At 43.4% G+C, this 19,041-nt stretch overlaps 1 protein-coding gene across 1 annotated transcript in view; it reads left to right on the forward strand.

Annotated features, from left to right (window-relative positions):
* DNA2 (DNA replication helicase/nuclease 2) overlaps positions 1 to 19,041 on the forward strand; it is a 101,415-nt gene that overhangs the window by 52,835 nt on the left and 29,539 nt on the right. The window contains exons 16-18 of the mRNA XM_030203142.1: positions 4,132 to 4,221; positions 4,312 to 4,513; positions 4,815 to 4,904. Coding sequence (XP_030059002.1) covers positions 4,132 to 4,221; positions 4,312 to 4,513; positions 4,815 to 4,904 — 382 coding nt within the window. The remainder of the gene's footprint in view (positions 1 to 4,131; positions 4,222 to 4,311; positions 4,514 to 4,814; positions 4,905 to 19,041) is intronic.

Genomic DNA, 19,041 nt, shown 5'->3' on the forward strand with positions numbered 1-19,041 from the left:
GCAATTGGATATAGTGGTTGCCAAATCAAAGATTCTTTATAGTAAACAAGAAGCAGACTTAGAACTTGAGAAACTTAAGCTAGGAGAAGAGAGAAAGAAAGCAGCAGCTCCTGCTGCTTTGACAGCCCGTGGTAATGCATCTGCTTCTGCTGTGGCCAATGCTAATGCCACCTCTGAATGCAAAAAGGGGAGCGTTAAACATTCCCTGGAACCTACTCCAGCAAGACAAAGAAGCGGCTGTCCTTGAGGCCCAAATAAAAGTATCACAATAGAGTAGTCCTCTGCACTCACCCTAAGTTCCTGCCGAAGGTGGTGTCAGAGTTCTAGTCAATTGTCTTGCCAACATTTTTTTCCCCGTCCTCATACCCGCCCTAGCGAAAGCAGTTTGCATACCTTGGACTGCAAGAGAGCATTGGCCTTTTTACGTGGAGCGGACAAAGCCCTTCAGATAGTCCACCCAATTGTTTGTTTCTTTCGACCCCAACAGGAGGGGAGTCGCCATCGGAAAACGCACAATCTCCAGTTGGCTAGCAGATTGCATTTCCTTCACATGCCCAGGCTGGGTTGACTCTAGAGGACCATGTCATGGCTCATAATGTGAGAGCCATGGCTGCGTCAGTGGCTCACTTAAAGTCATCCTCCATTGAAGAAGGCTGCAACGTGGTCATCAGTCCACACATTCACATCTCATTACTGCCTTCAGCAGGATACCTGATGCTACAGTCAGTTTGGGCAGTCAGTGCTGCAGAATCTGTTCAGGGTTTAGAATACAACTCCACCCCCCTAGACCCATTTTTGTTCTGTTCCAGGCTGCACTCTCAGTTAGTTGTTTATGGTTTCAGGTCAATCTATGTTATGTCCTCGCCATTGCGAGGCCCAATTGATCAATGTTTATTGTTTTGAGTGAACCTGGATGCTAGGGATACACCACATGTGAGAACAAGCAGCCTGCTTGTCCTCGGAAAAAGCGAAGATACTTACCTATAGCAGGTATTCTTCGAGGACAGCAGGCTGATTGTTCTCACAAACCTGCCCACCTCCCCTTTGGAGTTGTTTGTTTGTTTATATGCTTTTTGATTAAACTAAGGGGGCACGTTCACGCGACAGGCGGGAAGTCATTCGCTCATGCGTGGTGTGAGCGGTTTGCGCACCAGAAGGCTCTGGCAAAACCTTTTATTTTTGCTGGTGAAAAATTAGCCGTTTCCTGGGACAACGTGGACGTCAACCCACATGTGAGAAAAATCAGCCTGCTGTCCTCGGAGAATACCTGCTGGTAAGTATCTTCGCTTTACAGAGGGATCTATTAGAGCCGTAGGATTATGGATTGTGGAAGCGAAAGGTAGCGTTACCTCTGTAATACACCAGTGTATCAAATGTTGTAGACTATAAGGCAAGCATTAAAAACAAAGGATGGCAGATTTGCTGGCAGGCTGGCTGAGTACCTTGGTCAGTTGTGACACAATGCACAAGAGGTGGAGCATCAAACAGTAAATTTTGGGCTGTGATTTTTACATTCATGAGCATCTGGGCAGTTCACATTGAAGTTATTGAGTCAATGGATACTTGAAGCTTTGTTAATGCCTTGTGAAATTCTTCTCCATCAGAAAAATCTCAGCAGGAATTCAGGCCAAAGTATCAGCCTGCCTGTCTGACATTGCCGCCTGGATGTCTCACCGCCATCTGAAACTAAACATGACCAAGACTAAGCTTCTTATCTATTCCCCTAAACCAACCTCTCCTCTTCCCCCATTCTCTATTTCTATGGATAACACTCTCATCCTCCCTGTCTCATCAGCTCGTAACCTTGGGGTCATCTTTGACTCCTCTCTCTCCTTCTCTGAACATATTCAGCAGACTGCTAAAACCTGTCGTTTCTTTCTCTACAACATCACGAAAATGTGCCCTTTCCTTTCTGAGCACACTACCAGAACCCTTATCCATACTCTTATCACCTCTCGTTTAGACTATTGCAACTTGCTTCTCATAGCCATCTCGCTCCTCTTCAATCTATTCAAAATTCTGCTGCACAACTTATATTCTGCCAGTGTCGCTATGCTCATATTAGCCCTCTCCTCAAGTCACTTCACTGGCTCCCTATCCGTTTCCGCATACAGTTCAAACTACTCTTATTGACTTATATGTGCATTCACTCTGCAGCTCATCAGTACCTCTCCACTCCTCCCTGGGAACTCCGTTCACTGGTTAAAACTCTCTGATCTGCAACTTTCTCCTCCACCGCTAACTCCAGACTCCGTTCCTCTTATCTTGCTGCACCATATGCCTGGAATAAACTTCCTGAGCTGGTCCATCAAGCCCCATCTCTGGCCATCTTCAAATCTAGGCTAAAAGCTCACCTTTTTGATGCTGCTTTTAACTCCTAACCCTTACTCACTTCAGTACCCTTCTTTTATCATCCCCACCTTAGTAATTCCCTTATCTCTTATTTGTCCTGTTTGTCCAAATTAGTTTGTAAGCTCTGTCGAGCAAGGACTGTCTCTTCATGTTCAAGTGTACAGCTTCATACATCTAGTAGCGCCACATAAATGATAAGTAGTAGGTCCAGCTAAGTAGATCTGTTCCGACTGCGGAACCAACTTTGTGGATGCTTGCAGAGAGTTGAACTTCACATCTACTAAATTAGACCATTCTGCCATTGAGAAGTACCTGGATCTTCAATCCTCCTCACTCTTCTCATATGGAAGGAGCATGGGAGCAAATGATTGGAGTAGCTCATCTTATCCTGGATGCCATGCTCTTGGAAGCTGATCATCTTCGACTAATACAGAAAACTCTGACAAACATTTTTGCAGAAGTCACTGCCATCATAAACGCCAGACCCTTGTTAACAGTACCTTCAGACCCAGAGTTGTCAGCGATTTGATGGAAGCAGGTTCAGTACCACTCGGATATCTTTTGGAAATGTTGAAAGAGAGAATACCTTCCTATTCTGCAATATCAGAATAAGTGGCAAGATAATCAGCCTAACTTGCAAAAAGGCGACCTTACATTACTGAAAGACAGCCAAGCACAGCGTAGTTGGCTTTTGGGGCTCATCACTAAACCTTTCCAAGTGAAGATGGGAAAGTCTCTATAAACTGGAATTCAAAATCTCGAACCAAGGGACACTGAAGACCTTCACCTGACTAGTCACCAAAGTGATAGTTCTCTTACCTCATGAGAAAACGTGAACATCGTGGATTGTAGTCCACTCCAGAGACTCAGATTTTTCTCTCTCCTTTGTGTTTGTTTTTTTGTGTTGTCTCTTTCTCATTTCAGCTCCTGCGAGACTGCCAGAGAGAAGTTGCCAGAGCAACAGTACATTGGAGACAAACAAGAAGTTGCCAAGTTTAAGATCCAAAAATGAATGGACTTTTGCATGTTTATGTTTATGCTTTAAGAAGTTAAATAGTGGTATCTACCACTACCAGGTGGGGAGTGTTTTCTATCCCCATATTCATGGAGTTAAGGTGTGTTGTATGTATTTAATAAGCGTATTTTCTGTGTTTAATTGCATTGTCTGTTTAATAGCTAGCACTGTGTACTGGGGCTCCGTCCCCTCTTTAGTTTGCAGTATCCTGTGATTGACTCCTTGTGAGCTTTCCCTATTGGCTGTTAGCTCTGAGGTAGGGCCAGCCCTCCTTCTTTGCTTCTGCAAGCTGTGTGAGAGAGCCCAGTCTTCTAGCATGCCTTTGTGATCAGCAGCTGTTCTTGGGGCCGATTCCTCCTTAATCTACTGTAATTCCATCAAGAGTTTTCATCATCTCCCCATTCATTCCCTATTCATTTTTCCAGAATTACTCCCCCTTATTCTCCTTTGAGTGCCACAGCTTTTCCTCTCGGCTGGGCTGAAGTTCTGACCATCTCCTTACTTCTGAGGTGGCTAGATGCAGGCTCTATGTGCAGAAGGCAATAATTCTGCCCAAGCAACTGAACTTTAAGTTAGATTTTCTTTGTTTATTATGAGTATTACAATAAAGATTTGCTTAAGAATTGAGAGTCTACTGGTAAAGCTTCTACTTGGGGGGGATGGTTTAGCTAGCTGTTAAGCTACACTATACTTTGCCTAGAACAGCACGACTCCATCAATAGTTGCACCTTCAATGTAATGCTTTGATGTATGTGTTTTAATAGGGATCTTGGAATGAATGAAAGTCTCTTCAAGAGATTAGAGCAAAACAAGGAGGCTGTTGTCCAGCTGACTGTACAGTACAGAATGAATAGGTATTTAAATGTTTTGGTAAACATTAATCTACATTTTTCCAATGATACTTTAGGTTAGTTTTGTAACACTTGAAAATTTCTTTTCTCTAGTAAAATAATGGCATTGACGAATAAACTGATGTATGAAGGAAAGCTGGAGTGTGGGTCAGAAAGAGTAGGCACAGCCACTGTGTGTCTGCCCAACCTAAAGGATTTGAAGCTAGAAATGGAATTGTTTACAGACGATTCAGAAACGTGGTTGAAAGATGTACTCGAGCCAAGCAATGCTGTCTGTTTCCTGAACACAGAAAAGGTGAACTGGATTATCCTCCTCTTCGGTGGGCTCCTTAACTCTGCACAATACACACAGAATGGGTAGCAGATCCTTTACTGATCTTCTGGTTCCATATATCTCTTGGACATGCTAGACTGTTGAATATTTTTGCTCTAATGGTTTATAGTTCTACCTTTTTAAAATAACATAAAATCTGAAATTAGTCCTCATGGAAAAGTAATAACACTTTTTTCCCAGATTATTAATACAAAGTCTAAAGAATAAATTTTCCATCTCAAAAGAATGAGGTGTACTATTATGTCTTTGTTGTTTTGGACAGATACCAGCACCAGAAACTGCAGATAAGGGTGGAGTAAGTAATGTGACAGAGGCAAACCTGGTGGTGTTCCTGACCTCACTCTTTATTAAGGTAGATTTTTTTTTTTCTTATGCAGTTCTCTAACATAATTATAACAAATTTCTTTAACTCAGAGGTTCTCAGTCCAGTCCTCAGGATATACCTAGCCAGTCAGATTTTCAGGATATCCACAATAAATATCAGGAGCTCACAGTAAAAGTACTAGTTTGACAGAAAATTTAAATAAGATTGTGCTTTCAGACCATTGTAACCCTAAATGCTTCATGAAGTGTGTTTCTCTAATGTAAATCGGGATTCTGCTTTGACATCTTGTTTTCACAGAATTATTTGTGTAAATTTTGTTGTCTGATCTTCAGTGACCTCCAGGCAATATCTGTAAAATGCATAGTAGTGTTGACCAATCCAAAATAATCTTCCAAAAACTCAGCAAATCAGCTTCTATCATTTAATAAGATGGTGATTGTAACCCAGTATACAATTTAATCAAAAATATTTCCAAGTAGCTCCTGTCAGTAAATCATGCTGCTTGCACTGTTTAATCAGGCAGCTAGTCCTGAGCTGCATAATATAGGAAATCTGTTCAAGTGTTTACAAAATAGAAATGACAGAACTAAAGAATTGATGAAAAATAATAATATATTTGGTTCACTAAGAATATTCACCCTAGAATTAAGGGTACTATGAAACAAAATAGTCCTCTGAAATCTGGTAGTGTGGAATGGCTTATGAAATTTAATGTGGACAAATGCAAGATGATGCACATTGGAAAGAATAATCCAAATCATAGTTACCTGATGCTAGGGTCCACCTTGGCGGTCAACACTCAAGAAAAAGATCTAGGTGTTGTAGATAATATGCTGAAATCTACTGCTCAACATGCAGCGGCAGCCAAAAAAGCAAATAAGATGCTAGGAATTATTAGGAAAGGGATGGTGAATAAGATCAAAAATAATATAATGCCTTTATATTATTCCATGGTGCGTCCACACCTTGAGTATTGCGTTCAGTTCTGGTCACCGTATCTCAAAAAAGATATAGTGGAATTAGAAAATGTTAAAAGAAGAGCGACAAATGATAAAGGGGATGAAACTCCTCTTGTTTGAGGAAAGGCTAAAGAAGTTAGGACTCTTCAGCTTGGAAAAGAGACGGATGAGGGAAGATATGATTGAGGTCTACAAAATCCTGAGTGGTGTAAAATGAGTAGAGTTAAATCGATTTTTTTTTTTTACTCGTTTCAAAAGTACAAAGACTAGGGGACACTCGACAAAGTTACATGGAAATACTTTTAAAACAGGAGGAAATATTTTTTAACTCAATGAATAGTTAAGCTCTGGAACTCTTTGCCGAAGGATGTAGTAACAGCAGTTAGTGTATCTTGATTTTAAAAAGGTTTGGACAAATTCCTGGAGGAAATGTCCATACTCTGCTATTGAGACAGACATGAGAAGCAACTGCTTGCCCTCAGATTTGTAGTATGGAATGTTATGATGATTTGGGTTTCTGCCAGGTACTTACTTGTGACCTGGCTTAGCCACTGTTTGGATGGACCACTGTCTGACCCAGTATGTCTACTCTCATGTTCTTATGTTCTAATAAATGTGGCTGAATTGAGGGCGAAAGCTTTAGGAGAAATTTTACTGTTCATAAAATATGCTGAGAGGATAAAGATCACGTGACGCCATGGCCGGGAGAGGCTGTTAGTTCAGGCTCCTCTGACTCCCGTTGTCTTCCTCATATAGTTTTTTGTGAATCTCCGCGTCCCCAGCTGGATTAACTGCAGTGGAATGATGCAGCTAGTTTGGGCAAGTGAAACGTGCCGAAGTGCAGGTATGGCAGCGAGAAGCGCCCATAAAGAGAAGCTCCTTGGTAAAGGCGGAGAAGACAGGATGGCGCCGCTGGTGAGTGCGCCGGCCCCCACTGTATCGTCGGCCTGGATCGCTGAGATTACCGCGGAGATGTCCGCGGTACTTGAAGATCTATTGGAGCGGAGACTGACACCGATTGATTTAAAGCTGGAGCAGGTACAATCACAGCTAGCAGAGCTGTCATGAGACTGTGTGGCCTTTCAAGTGCGTGCTAGTGAGGCGGAGGACAAAATCACGAGGGTGGAAGAGACGCAGGGCTCCTTAAAGCAGAAGTTGCTAGCTTTAGAGGAAAAAGTAGAGGACCTTGAAAATAGGTCCAGGTGAAACAATATACGAATAGTGGGGTTGCCTGAATCAATTTTGGACAAAGGTTTGGGGAGTGTTTTGTCGATCTGGGTTGGGAAGGAACTTCATTTCCCAGCAAGCTCGGGACCTCTACAGATAGAACATTCCCACCGCCTGGGCCCGAAGAAGGCAGGAGCGTTTAAACTGCGAGTGGTAATCCTGCGGATGGTGAACTATGTGCACAAACAAGAGCTATTGCAAGCTACCAGGTCGAGCAAACAGCTTACCTATGAAAGAGAGCAAATAAGGTGCTTTCAGGATTATTCTGTGGGGGTGGCGGCGAGACGTCGAGCCTTTTCTCCAGTGTGCTCTGTATTATTTGCCAAGAAAGTGAAATTCGTTTTGCAATACCCGGCGAAACTGAGAGCTACACACAATGGAATTACAAGTGTCTTTGACTCGGTGGAAGCGGCGCAGAAGTTTGTGATGAGTTTGGGAGAAGCAGAGGCTATGGGTTGCTAATTGACATTGGAAGCAGGCATAACGGTTGATTGTGTTCAGATTCTTCAATCAAGACTTTTGGATGTTGGGAGCGATTGTTGACCATGTGGAGAAGAGAAGAAGATTTTGAAGGACTAGCGCTTTTGTTGCCCGGGAGGGGTAACTTGGACATTATTGTTTTCATTTATAGGTTTGGATGTTTGGGTTGTTGAGAAGCAAAGGGGTTAGTTATATCGGTGAATGTATGAATGAGTGGTAAGAGTGTCTAGAGTGTGACTTGGTGCTGGAACTTAGAATGATTGTAGGTGGTCAGGAGGAGGATGCGTTTGAGGGGGGGTCTATTATATAGGGGGTAGTGCTAGGCGGAGTGTATGGATGCTGATTCGGATAATTGGGGAGTGGTATTAAATAGGGAAGAGGGATAGCGGGAGCGGTGTTGAACGTGATAGCTCTGATAAGGGGAGCTGCAATGCTTGGGGGGGGGATAGGAGGAGGGGGAGGGCTAGATGGGAAGGGGGGGAGAGTGAAAAGGGAAGTAGAACTGAGCTTAGCTAACGTTTTGGGAAGGAGGGGGGATTGTTTTCTAGGTAACCACTTGAAGGGTACAGGAGTTAGTGATTTGGAGCAAGATTGGAGTTGGGGGGGGGGGGGCAGAGGCTGGGATGCCCTCTCTGGGTTCACTATGCTTTGCCATTGAGTATAATCAAGACACACAACTTGGAGAGATAGTGAAGATTATAACTTGGAGTGTCGGTGGGATTAACTTACCTATAAAGCGTTCAAAGATTTTGCAATTCTTAAACAGACAAAAGGTAGATATAGCGCTATTATAGGAGACTCATTTGAATCAGGTGGAACACGCCAAGCTTAACTCGTGGTGGGTGGGGGAGTGTGTGACAGCACAGGGAAAGAAGGGGGGTCTAGCAGTATTGTTCCGTAAGGTGTTAGTCTCCCTGGTGAACCCACTACTTGTGGACCCCAAAGGGCTATATCTAATTTTGGACGCGGTGTTAGATCGATAGAGACTGCTTATCTGTAACCTGTATGCTCCAAACACCTATGACCGCAAATTTTATCAAACTGTGATCAGTTTCCTAGTGCAACAGCCCCATGCTGCTTTGGTAGTCGGTGGTGATTTTAACGCAGTCTGGGATCCCCTGCTCGATAAATCGCATCCTGGGGAGAGTTCTACTTATCATCTTAATCAGGGCTTGCTACAGCTGGGCCATGTGTTGGATTTGGTGGATGTGTGGCATTTGTTACATCCTATAGACAAAGATTTCACTCATTTATCGCGTGCGCACTCAACCCAGTCGCGTATTGATTATCTACTAGTGACCCGTCAGATGTTTGGAGATGTGATTAGAGCAGAGATTGGACCATATACCATTTCAGACCATGCCTGGGTTACTTTAGATTGGTCACTGGCATCCTCCCCTAGGCCATGCAAGCGATGGACATTTCTTCTTGAGCTATATAATGATACGATACTTAAAGAGCGGCTGAGAACTTGCTGGGAGTCGTATGCAGTGCATAATGAGGAGCATAAGGAAGATGCTATTCTTTATTGGGAGGTGGCGAAAGCGATGCTAAGGAGAGACATTATTAGTCATGCTTACTTTGTTCGGTCTTCACGAGATAAAGAAATATTGAGGCTTAGTAAGCAGCTATGTAAGGTGCGACAGCAATTTGGTCAGACTCATGAGAGCCGATATAAGCAACAAGTATTAGAATTGCAGATTGCTCTCAATGAATTGTTACATCGGAGGGCGATAAAGTCCCAAATATATTATCGATACCAGTTGTATAAGCATGGGAATAAGATGGGCAGGTTGTTAGCACGTCTGGTACGGCCACGTGGAGGCCCCAGGAAGATCCTTACTATGAAGCAAGTTGGAGGGGGGTATGCCAAGTCAGATGAGGCAATACGGGATGTTTTTCAGGATTTTTATACAGGGCTTTATGCCCCGCCGCCGGAGTCAGGACTTACAAGTCAAATGTATCTAGACAATCTTAATCTTCCAGGTCTTAGGCCTGCGGAGATGGAGTGCCTCAACAAGCCAATAACGGATGATGAGGTGGCCTTGGTGATTGCGCGGAGCCCATTATTAAAGGCTCCCGGGCCTGATGGCTTACGGACTGAATTTTACAAACTGATGGGGGAAGGAGTTATTCCTGATCTTACTAGGTTTTTGAATACACTTATAGAACGTAAAACAATGCCTCCTACATTGAATACGGCCCAAATTATTGTTTTGCTTAAGCCAGGGAAAGATCCTACAGTGCCCGCATCCTATAGGCCCATCTCCCTTTTGAACTTTGACGCGAAGTTGCTGGCAAAGATACTTGCTAATCGTTTGGCTCGTCTGTTGCCGTGGTTAATACATGAGAGCCAGGTTGGATTTGTAGGGGGTAGATCGGTGGCGAAGAATTTGCAAAAGATACTGACTACGTTGGAATATAGTTGGCAGGGGAGGTTGCCATCACTACTGATAAGTTTTGACACTGAAAAAGCCTTTGACAGGGTGCATTGGGATTTTCTTTTTGCAGTATTGGAGAGGTATGGGTTTTCAGGAAGGTTTAAATTAGATTAACACTGAAGATCCCCTCTTTATACCAATTAAACGTGTCAGCGTTAGTTGAAGATACAAAAAGGCAGTTAGATTCTTGGATGGACCTTCCTTTGCCACTGTTGGGGAGGGTTAATTTAATAAAGATGGTTATATTCCCCAGATGGCTCTACTTGTTGCAGGCGTTACTGCTCCGGCTCTATAAAAAAAGATTAGAAAGTGGTGACCAGGCTTTTTAGCCGTTTTTGTTGGGCCCATAAAAAGGCCAAGCTGAGTCAGGAAATACTGACTGGGGCCAGGGGGGGAGTGGGATTTCCCAACTTGTTTCTTTATAACCAGGCGTGTTTACTTCGGCACCTGGGGGACTGGTTTAATTTAACGCAGACATATACACCTACAGACTTTGAGCAGGAATATTTTGGCCCCCATGGGTTCTTTTCACTTTTACATCTGTACACGGGGCGTATGCCTCGGAGGCTAAAGAAGAACATGTTGCTCAGACCTTTGTGGGAGGTATGGAGCTGGCTGGTGAAGCTGCTGGGGGGGGAACCCAAGAGTTACTGATCAACTGCCCATTCGTGGTAATATTGATTTTGAAGCTGGGATGGACAACCCGGTTTTTCGTGAGTGGTATCGCAAAGGTTTCTCTATATTAGAGCATCTCATACAGGAAGACGGGGGGTTGCTTCCATTCGATGTTTTACAAGATAGGGTTGGGCCTGCTTGGGGGAATCGGTTTGCGTATGCGCAGGTCAAACATTATGTGGCTTCTTTGGATCACTTATCTTTTCACCAACATCTGGGAGTGCTGCTTCGTGCTTTCTTTCAAGAGACACCAGAGGAGCGCCTTTCGATTTTAGGTCTTCATAAATCCATAGTCCGTCGAAGCCCTAGTAAAAATTTTGACCATCTCAAAAGTATGATGCATGGAATATTTTGTTTTATCCCCAATGATAGTTGTTTAGGTTCCAACAGATGTTCACGATGGTTGAACAACGCTCGTTTTATAAGCATGTTTAACAATCTTCTTAAGAAGATTGTTAAACATGCTTATAAGTACATAAGCACCGCCATACTGGGAAAAGACCAAGGGTCCATCAAGCCCAGCATTCTGTCTCTGACAGCAGCCAATCCAGGCTTCAAGAACCCGGCAAAACCCCCCTAAAAAAATTTATAAATGAGCGTTGTTCAACCATCGTGAACATCTGTTGGAGCCTAAACAACATTCATTGGGGATAAAACAAAATATTCCATGCATCATGCAATACACCATGTTATCCCCACAAATTGCTAAAATTATCTATAAACACTGGAATATACTGTCAGCTCATGAAGTCTTTTCTACCCAGAAATGCATGGTGTCTTACTCTAGACGAGCCAATTTGACTGATGTTTTGTGTCATCATGATATATGGAGCAATAAAAGTGAGATCTGAGTGGGTCATGTGAAATGTGGCAAGTGTATTATGTGTGATGTTATGGAGGAAACAAATTTTGGGATACAATAAAAAACAAATGGATTTTTGTAAAAAATTATTCTGATTGTATTTCAAAAGCCGTGATCTATATGATCACTTGCCCATGTGATGATAGATATATTGGACAAACCAAACGGATGTTTAAAACTAGACTGTCAGAACATAAGCATGCAATCCAAATAGAGAAATTACACATGCCTCTGGTTAAACATTGCGTCGACAATGAATGGCTATACATTTAGCTAACTACGATGCATGGTTATAGAACATCTTAAAAATAATGACAGATGAGGGGACATTTCCCGTGTTTTACATCAAAAGGAACAAAGATGGATCTATTATCTTCAAACAGTTACTCCAAATGGATTAAATGGACCATTAGAATGGGAGGCGTTCTACTAACAAACAAGTTAGGGTTCATTGATTGGATATTTAGACATGATGACGATAAAGTGGGGAGGTGTGATTCCGGTGATTGACTGTTCTGTTGGTTATCTATTGGATGTTACTCTTCAAATGATGTCAAATTTGGGAGGACCAACCCCCCCAAGGCATCCTATTTAAACAATCGCCATTTTGAATCATTTTGTTTGCTAGGATTGAAAATATTGGTTTATATTTTGATTTTCTCCTGAGGAAGCAGCGAAACAGACGGGTTGCTTTTCTGTCGAGAAATTTTACAGAGATCCAGCTAGGGGATCGAACATAATGAAAGATCAGGACATTTTCGATAAGTTTTCACCAGTAGAAACAATAGTGGCTACATTTGAATGAATTGTGATTCATCTCCGTCTGAAGCTAAGTACAATTTAGTTTTAAGTACAGCCTGGGTAGATGAAAATACAGTACCATTTAGCCACGAATATATTTACCACTAAGTTGATATAAGAGAATAATTTAAGTGAAAACAGAAGGATTTAAAGTCCTATGTTACTTTCAATATCCTATGATTAATAGAGATAATTTTCAATCTTTAAATTTCGAACTTGTTATTGCTTTTCTAAGCATTTAGATCAGACATGTACTATGACCCCTCCTTCCGTTTTTTTCCACTACAGATTTTTTTCTTCCGTGATTAAAAGTGTTTTTGGAAGTTTTTTTACTCTGTAGTTGTTTTTGCGGTTGAAGGTAGAGCCTATGATGCTAGCCATTACAGTGGTGTCCTACTCTAAAGGTACCCTGGGCTTTTGAGGCAATTTTTTTTTAACAAACATTAAGGTCTATTTTGAATGCTTGAATTGCAATTAATTATCAGAGTATTGCTGAGCAACTCGATTGTTTCTGATTTTATATACTCTGAACAGTTTTTGTGAATTTTTGCTTATTAGATAACTAGTAAATCAGGCCTGTTTCTGACACAAATGAAACAGGCGCTAGCAAGGTTGTCCTCGGAGTGTTGTATGTTTGAGAAGAGTGTGTGTGAGACTGACTGTGTTAGAGAGAGAGAGTGAATGTGCGAGTGTGTGTGTGTGCCAGAGAGAGAGTGTGTGTGTGCCATGGGCCCCCCTCCAAGTTCCCGGGTCGCCCCCCCTCCCTCCCTCCGAGTTCTCGGGTCCCCCCCCCCCCCCCCCCCGCCAATTTCCAGGGTCGCCCTCCCTCCCTCTGAGTTTCAGGGTCCCCCTCCCTCCCTCCCCCTCCCTACCTCGCCCCCAGTTCTAGGGTCGTCGTCCCTCCCTCCCTCCCAGTTCCAGGTGCACTTGCTCCAAATTGTAAAAATCATCTTCACACAAAAGCAGTGTTAAAAGGCGTGCAGCCTCGGCCCTTCTCTCTGTGTTAGCTCTGGTCCCGCCCTCATTGCGGAAACAGGAAATGAGGGCGGGACCAGAGCTAACAGAGAGAAGGGCCGAGTATGCACGCCTGGGGGGCGGTGACCTGTGGGGCGTGGCGTTGTGACGAGGGCGGCAGGGGCGGGGCCTCATGCTGGTGTCGTGCTGTTGGTCAGTGCTGCAGCTGACGTACCTGGAAGTACGTGACGTCGGTTCAGTAGGTGGAGCCTTACAGAGCGCAGGAATGCTGCAGCCACGGTCCACGGAGTCCGCTTCAGAACGTTGGAGGTGCTTTTTATTAGATAAGATGTAAATTAAGAGTTCTTTGCCGGGCCGGATGGCACTGTCAAACATGCTGGATTGTAAAGTCAGTGGGAGGAATAGATATGGGGGGGGGGGGGGGAGATAAGAGTTACGGGGAGGATGGGAGAAAATTGAGAAAAATTTCTTTGATGATAGCCTTTATTACTTGCATAGTCTGCAGGGTGTTTTGATACTCGAATTGTTACATGCAAATCTGTTGGCTTTGTTTAATATGTTGAATCATCAATATAATTGTTGAAACAAAAAAAAATGTGCTGAGTGTGGAGACTGTACTGTGGAAAGTGTCAGAAGGCCAGTGCTATGTTTGTCCAAATGAAGGAGCTGGGATCTTGAACCAGGTTAGTGAGAGCGTGCAGAAATAGTGTGTATTATCCAGAGTATGTATCAGATGTTCTGAATTCCATGTTCATTAGAAGAAGCAATAGAAATGTAAGTGAGATTTAGTTTAAGACCTAGAAAACTATATTCCATACCTAGTAAGATGGCGACCGAGCAAGTTGCACCTAAGTGGGCTTCGAGCTCCGAGACTCGGGCTTATGAAGAGCCGAGCGTCAGTGGAAGCAGTACCAGGAGAAGAGCAGCAGCGGCGGTGGATGACATCGGGTCCCGAGCAAGTTGGCGACTACACCCGACTGGCGGCGGCGGACGAGCACGCCACGACCCCCATAGCAGGGAGAGGCAGATGAACCTCTCCCCACGGGGAACCATGTGATACCTGCACAACGTTATTCGCAAGGCCAGCCTACCTCCCACCCGCCTGCCTACCACCCAGCTCAACGATAGGCGATTGAGACTCTCCACTCAGCGCCACCCGGACGAATGAACCAGGCCACGAACCAGGCTCGCTACCAGGACGCCGACACAGGAGAACAGCGAAAATGGGGAGTCGGACCCAGTGCGGTCGTCCCAGAAGGCGGAGACCGAGGAGACGTGAGAAGCTCCGAGCGAGGTTGATGATACGCCAAGAGCCCGGCCAACGGCGCCATGTGGCTCAACAATCAGAGCAGCGGTATCGGGGTAAATAGCAGAAGCAAAGCGGCATTGAACTCCGGGTGTCTCCCTCCTGTGATCCGGCGCAGGGTAGCGACATCCCAAGGCTGCTGCCTCCTACCTCAGCTCTACCTCCAAACACAGAAACAGCTCCAGAGCAGCAGAGCCTCATTGACCCGAACTCCGACTACGCCCACCCCTACCCACAATCACAGCTCTCAGAATCACAGAGACTCAGGGTCCTGAAGCACCACTTCCAAATATCCAACTGTGAGTAAACTATCCAAGTTTACCCAAAAACTGGAACTTTATATAGAAAATGGCCTAGTTACGCCCTGGTGTGCCAAGGCCTTTCCTAAGACACTGTGACTTACAGTGGTAGCAACCAGCTAATAGGAGACAATCTAATGAAGAACTCTACCCCTGAACTTCCCACCCCCACCGCTCACTTATATATACAGGACCGGAGCATCTATCCCAAACTGACACCAAAATGAATACAATCAAAATACTCCTAGTAATCTACTCCCTATCACTGACCCACCTAACACTATCCATCCCACTTACAGAAAATAATATCATACCCATCCTACAAAATCACCAAAGACTGATCAAACACTCCACACTTCACCAAACTGACACCCACTAAATCAAAGGTAGACTATCCAAATACGGACAATATCAACAAAACGGAAGGAAAGATCACAACAAACATACATCATCCAAGGAACAACAACTAACAAAAATCCACATATCATCAAATCCAGCAGCCCCATACCAAAATATCCAAGTGGGCTACATTAATGCTAGGTCCGTAGTTAACAAAACAACAACAATATCAGACTGGATCAGCTCAGAAAACCTCGATCTTATCTTCATCAATGAAACGTGGATCCACGATCAAAAGGACCCCTTAATCCTTGAACTATGCCCTCCAGGTTACAAAATCACTCACTGGACCAGATTGGAAAAGAGAGTTTACCGAACCCAATTCACCACCGAAACTATTGCCAAATCCATAACACCCCAACTAGAAATTGCTTCATTCAGAATCCATAACAAATCCCTGATCGATCATTTGAACTGTGTCCTGTTTTACAGACCACCCAGTAACTGGAACGAAAGCCAGCCTATCTTCACGGACTTCATATCAAACACTTGTATAAACAACTCCAATACACTAATATGAGGTGATATAAACCTTCACCTAGAAGACCCCAACTCCACCAACGCACGTGAATGCAAAGACTTCCTACAATCCTGGGATCTCAAATGACCTCACATGCAAGCTACCCACACCAAGGGACACACACTGGACCTCTTATCACACAAATTGTCCACAGACCATAACCTATTAATAACCGACATCAAATGGACAGAAACACCTTGGACCGACCACTACAAACTGAACCTATCCCTAGACTGGCAGAAGAAGGGATTAAACAGTACACCAGAACATACAACTTACACTAGGAGAGGGCAAATAGACCCACAAGTATTTTGGCAACTGATATATGACAATGAATGGATTACACGAATGGACTCTATACATTACCTCAATCACTGGGAGGATAAATGCAGAAGCGTACTAAACGAAATAGCACCCTGAAAGACAAGAATATCAAGAAGACAAAACTCAATACCATGGTTCAATGATGGACTAAAAAAACTCAAAACATAATCCAGGAAATTTGAACGAGCATGGAAAAAAATAAAAGACGAACATACAACTTAATGCATGGAAACAAATACACAGAAAATACAAATATGCAATAAGACAAACCAAAAGGTCCTACTACAAAACTAAAATAGGACCGGATTACAAAGATTTGAAGAAACTATTCCAACTCATAAATAAGTTACTAGACACCACGCCTATCACCACAACCAACACAAGACATCCCACCCGCAGACAAACTTGATAATTACTTTAACGAAAAAATAATAAAACTACGCAGCACACTTCCTCAGCACAACACCAACATCGAAAAATTCATCAACGGCCTGGACCTAATCCCTGGTGGATACCCAGCTGACCATATGTGGTCAACATTTACCCTCCTCACCACTGAATCAGTTATACAAATGACTCGTAGGTTTGCCAACACCCACTACAAACTGGATATATGTCCCAGTCATCTACTTAAATCCGTCCCCGGCCGCTTCATAGCAGACCTCACATCCCACCTCAACTTCATGCTACAACAAGGTCTCTTCCCCAAGGAATATGGTAATATCCTACTCACACCAATACCAAAAGACACTAAGAAAAATGCAAACGACCTCACCAATTACCGCCCAGTTGCGTCTATCCCACTAGTAGTCAAATTGATGGAAAGCTTGGTGACCAAAAGCTCACGGAATACTTGGACAAGTTCTCAGTACTACACGACTCACAATCAGCATTCCGCCCCCACCATAGCACTGAAACCGTCCTGGCGAAATTCAAGCAGGAAATAGCCACAGGTAAAAGCTTACTCCTCCTCCAATTCGACATGGTAAACCATAATATACTACTAAGACGGCCACTTTGGGATTGATGGAAATGTACTTAACTGGATCACGGGCTTTCTAACCACCAGAACATACCAAGTAAAATCAAACTCAAACATATCACCACCATGGAAAGCAGCCTGCAGAGTACCTCAAGGATCACCACTATCACCAATACTGTTCAATATAATGGTGATCCCACTGGCAAAGTCCCTATCCAATCGAGGCCTCAACCCGTTCATCTACGCAGATGACGTTACAATCTACATTCCCTTCAGACTTAACAGAAATAACCAACAAAATCAATGACGGCTTGAACATCATGGACTCTTGTGCAAATTCATTCCAACTGAAACTGAACACTGAAAAAACACACTGCCTCACCCTCTCATCTCAACATAACAAGCACAAACCCACAACCATAAATGCTCCATGACACACCCTCCATATCTCAGACAGCCTAAAAATACTCGAAGTCACAATCAACCGTATCCTTATCCTTGAGAGCCAAGTAAACTCCGTAATAAAGAAAATGTTGTATTCAATGTGAAAACTTAAATGATTAAAACCTTTCTTCCCGAGAGAAATTTTTTAAAACCTAATACAATCAATGGTCCTAAGCCATGCAGATTACTGCAATGGAATCTACGTGGGATGCAAAGAACAACTCCAGACTGCCCAAAACACAGTAGCCAGACTGATATATGGTAAAACACGATTCGAAAGCGCTAAACCCCTACGAGAAAAGCTACACTGGCTCCCAATCAAAGAACGGATCATCTTCAAAATCTGCAGTTTGGTCCACAAAATTATCTACGGCATAGTCCCAGGATACATGATCTCATAGATCTACCAACCAGAAACAGAATCAGATCATCACGATCATACCTAAACCTACATTACCCAAATTGCAAAGGACTTGAATACAAAACATCCTACTCATCCTGCTTCTCATATATAAGCGCACAACTATGGAATGACTCCCAAAAGCTGTGAAAACAATCCAAGACCATCTAAACTTCAGGAAATACCAACCTCTTCAAAAAGGCCTACCCCACTGATCAACAATAAATCCCCACACCCAGCAACACAGCATAACCAATGATCGTACTGGACAATATACAAAATCATCACTCCCTTCAACCCTCATGTTGCCTGATACACACCTACGTCATGCGACCACAGTATAACCTTGTATTTGTTATCAACTGACTTGGTGAACGCCATTATGGTACTATGTAAGCCACATTGAGCCTGCAAATAGGTGGGAAAATGTGGGGTACAAATGTAATAAATATTCCCTTTATGGTATCCATGTTGAATTTGTAGACTTGCTTCTCTCTTTGGTCTTCTGTAAGTGTTCTCTGAGGACAAGCAGAATACGAAGTTGTCAGAACATGGGTCTGTCACTGACGGAGCCCAGTGCAGAAATGCTACTCCAGCCTAGGTTTCTAGAACCTTTGACAGCTCGCTGTGTATGGGCACCATTTCCTGCCTCCCGTTGTAAGACAGGACCAGTTCAGTCTTTCATTTTCCATGGAGCCAGTTGGTCGCACATTTTTCCACAAGATAGACAATATGAAAAATAAAGTAATCGGGGGGGGGGGGGGGGGGGGGGGGATATATAGATTAAAGTTTATATTACAAACATAAATATACATAAAACCACAAATACTAAAAGGTAATACAGTGGGTGGCCATCAAAATGATTTATAACTCAAAATGAATGTCCACTTTCAGTTATCTCTGCCATATATCATATGCCCTCAGCCTATCATGTTTATTTCCACCAAATATGTGCCCACCATGTTTCAACAGCACACCTGCTTCAAGGGCTTCTAAAACATGAGAAACTTGCAAGAGAAAACCCACTACAATATATCAAAGAAGCACCACAGTCAAACACGTATGGATAC

This window comes from Microcaecilia unicolor, chromosome 5, assembly GCF_901765095.1.
Source record: "Microcaecilia unicolor chromosome 5, aMicUni1.1, whole genome shotgun sequence".
Taxonomy (NCBI): Eukaryota; Metazoa; Chordata; class Amphibia; order Gymnophiona; family Siphonopidae; genus Microcaecilia; species Microcaecilia unicolor.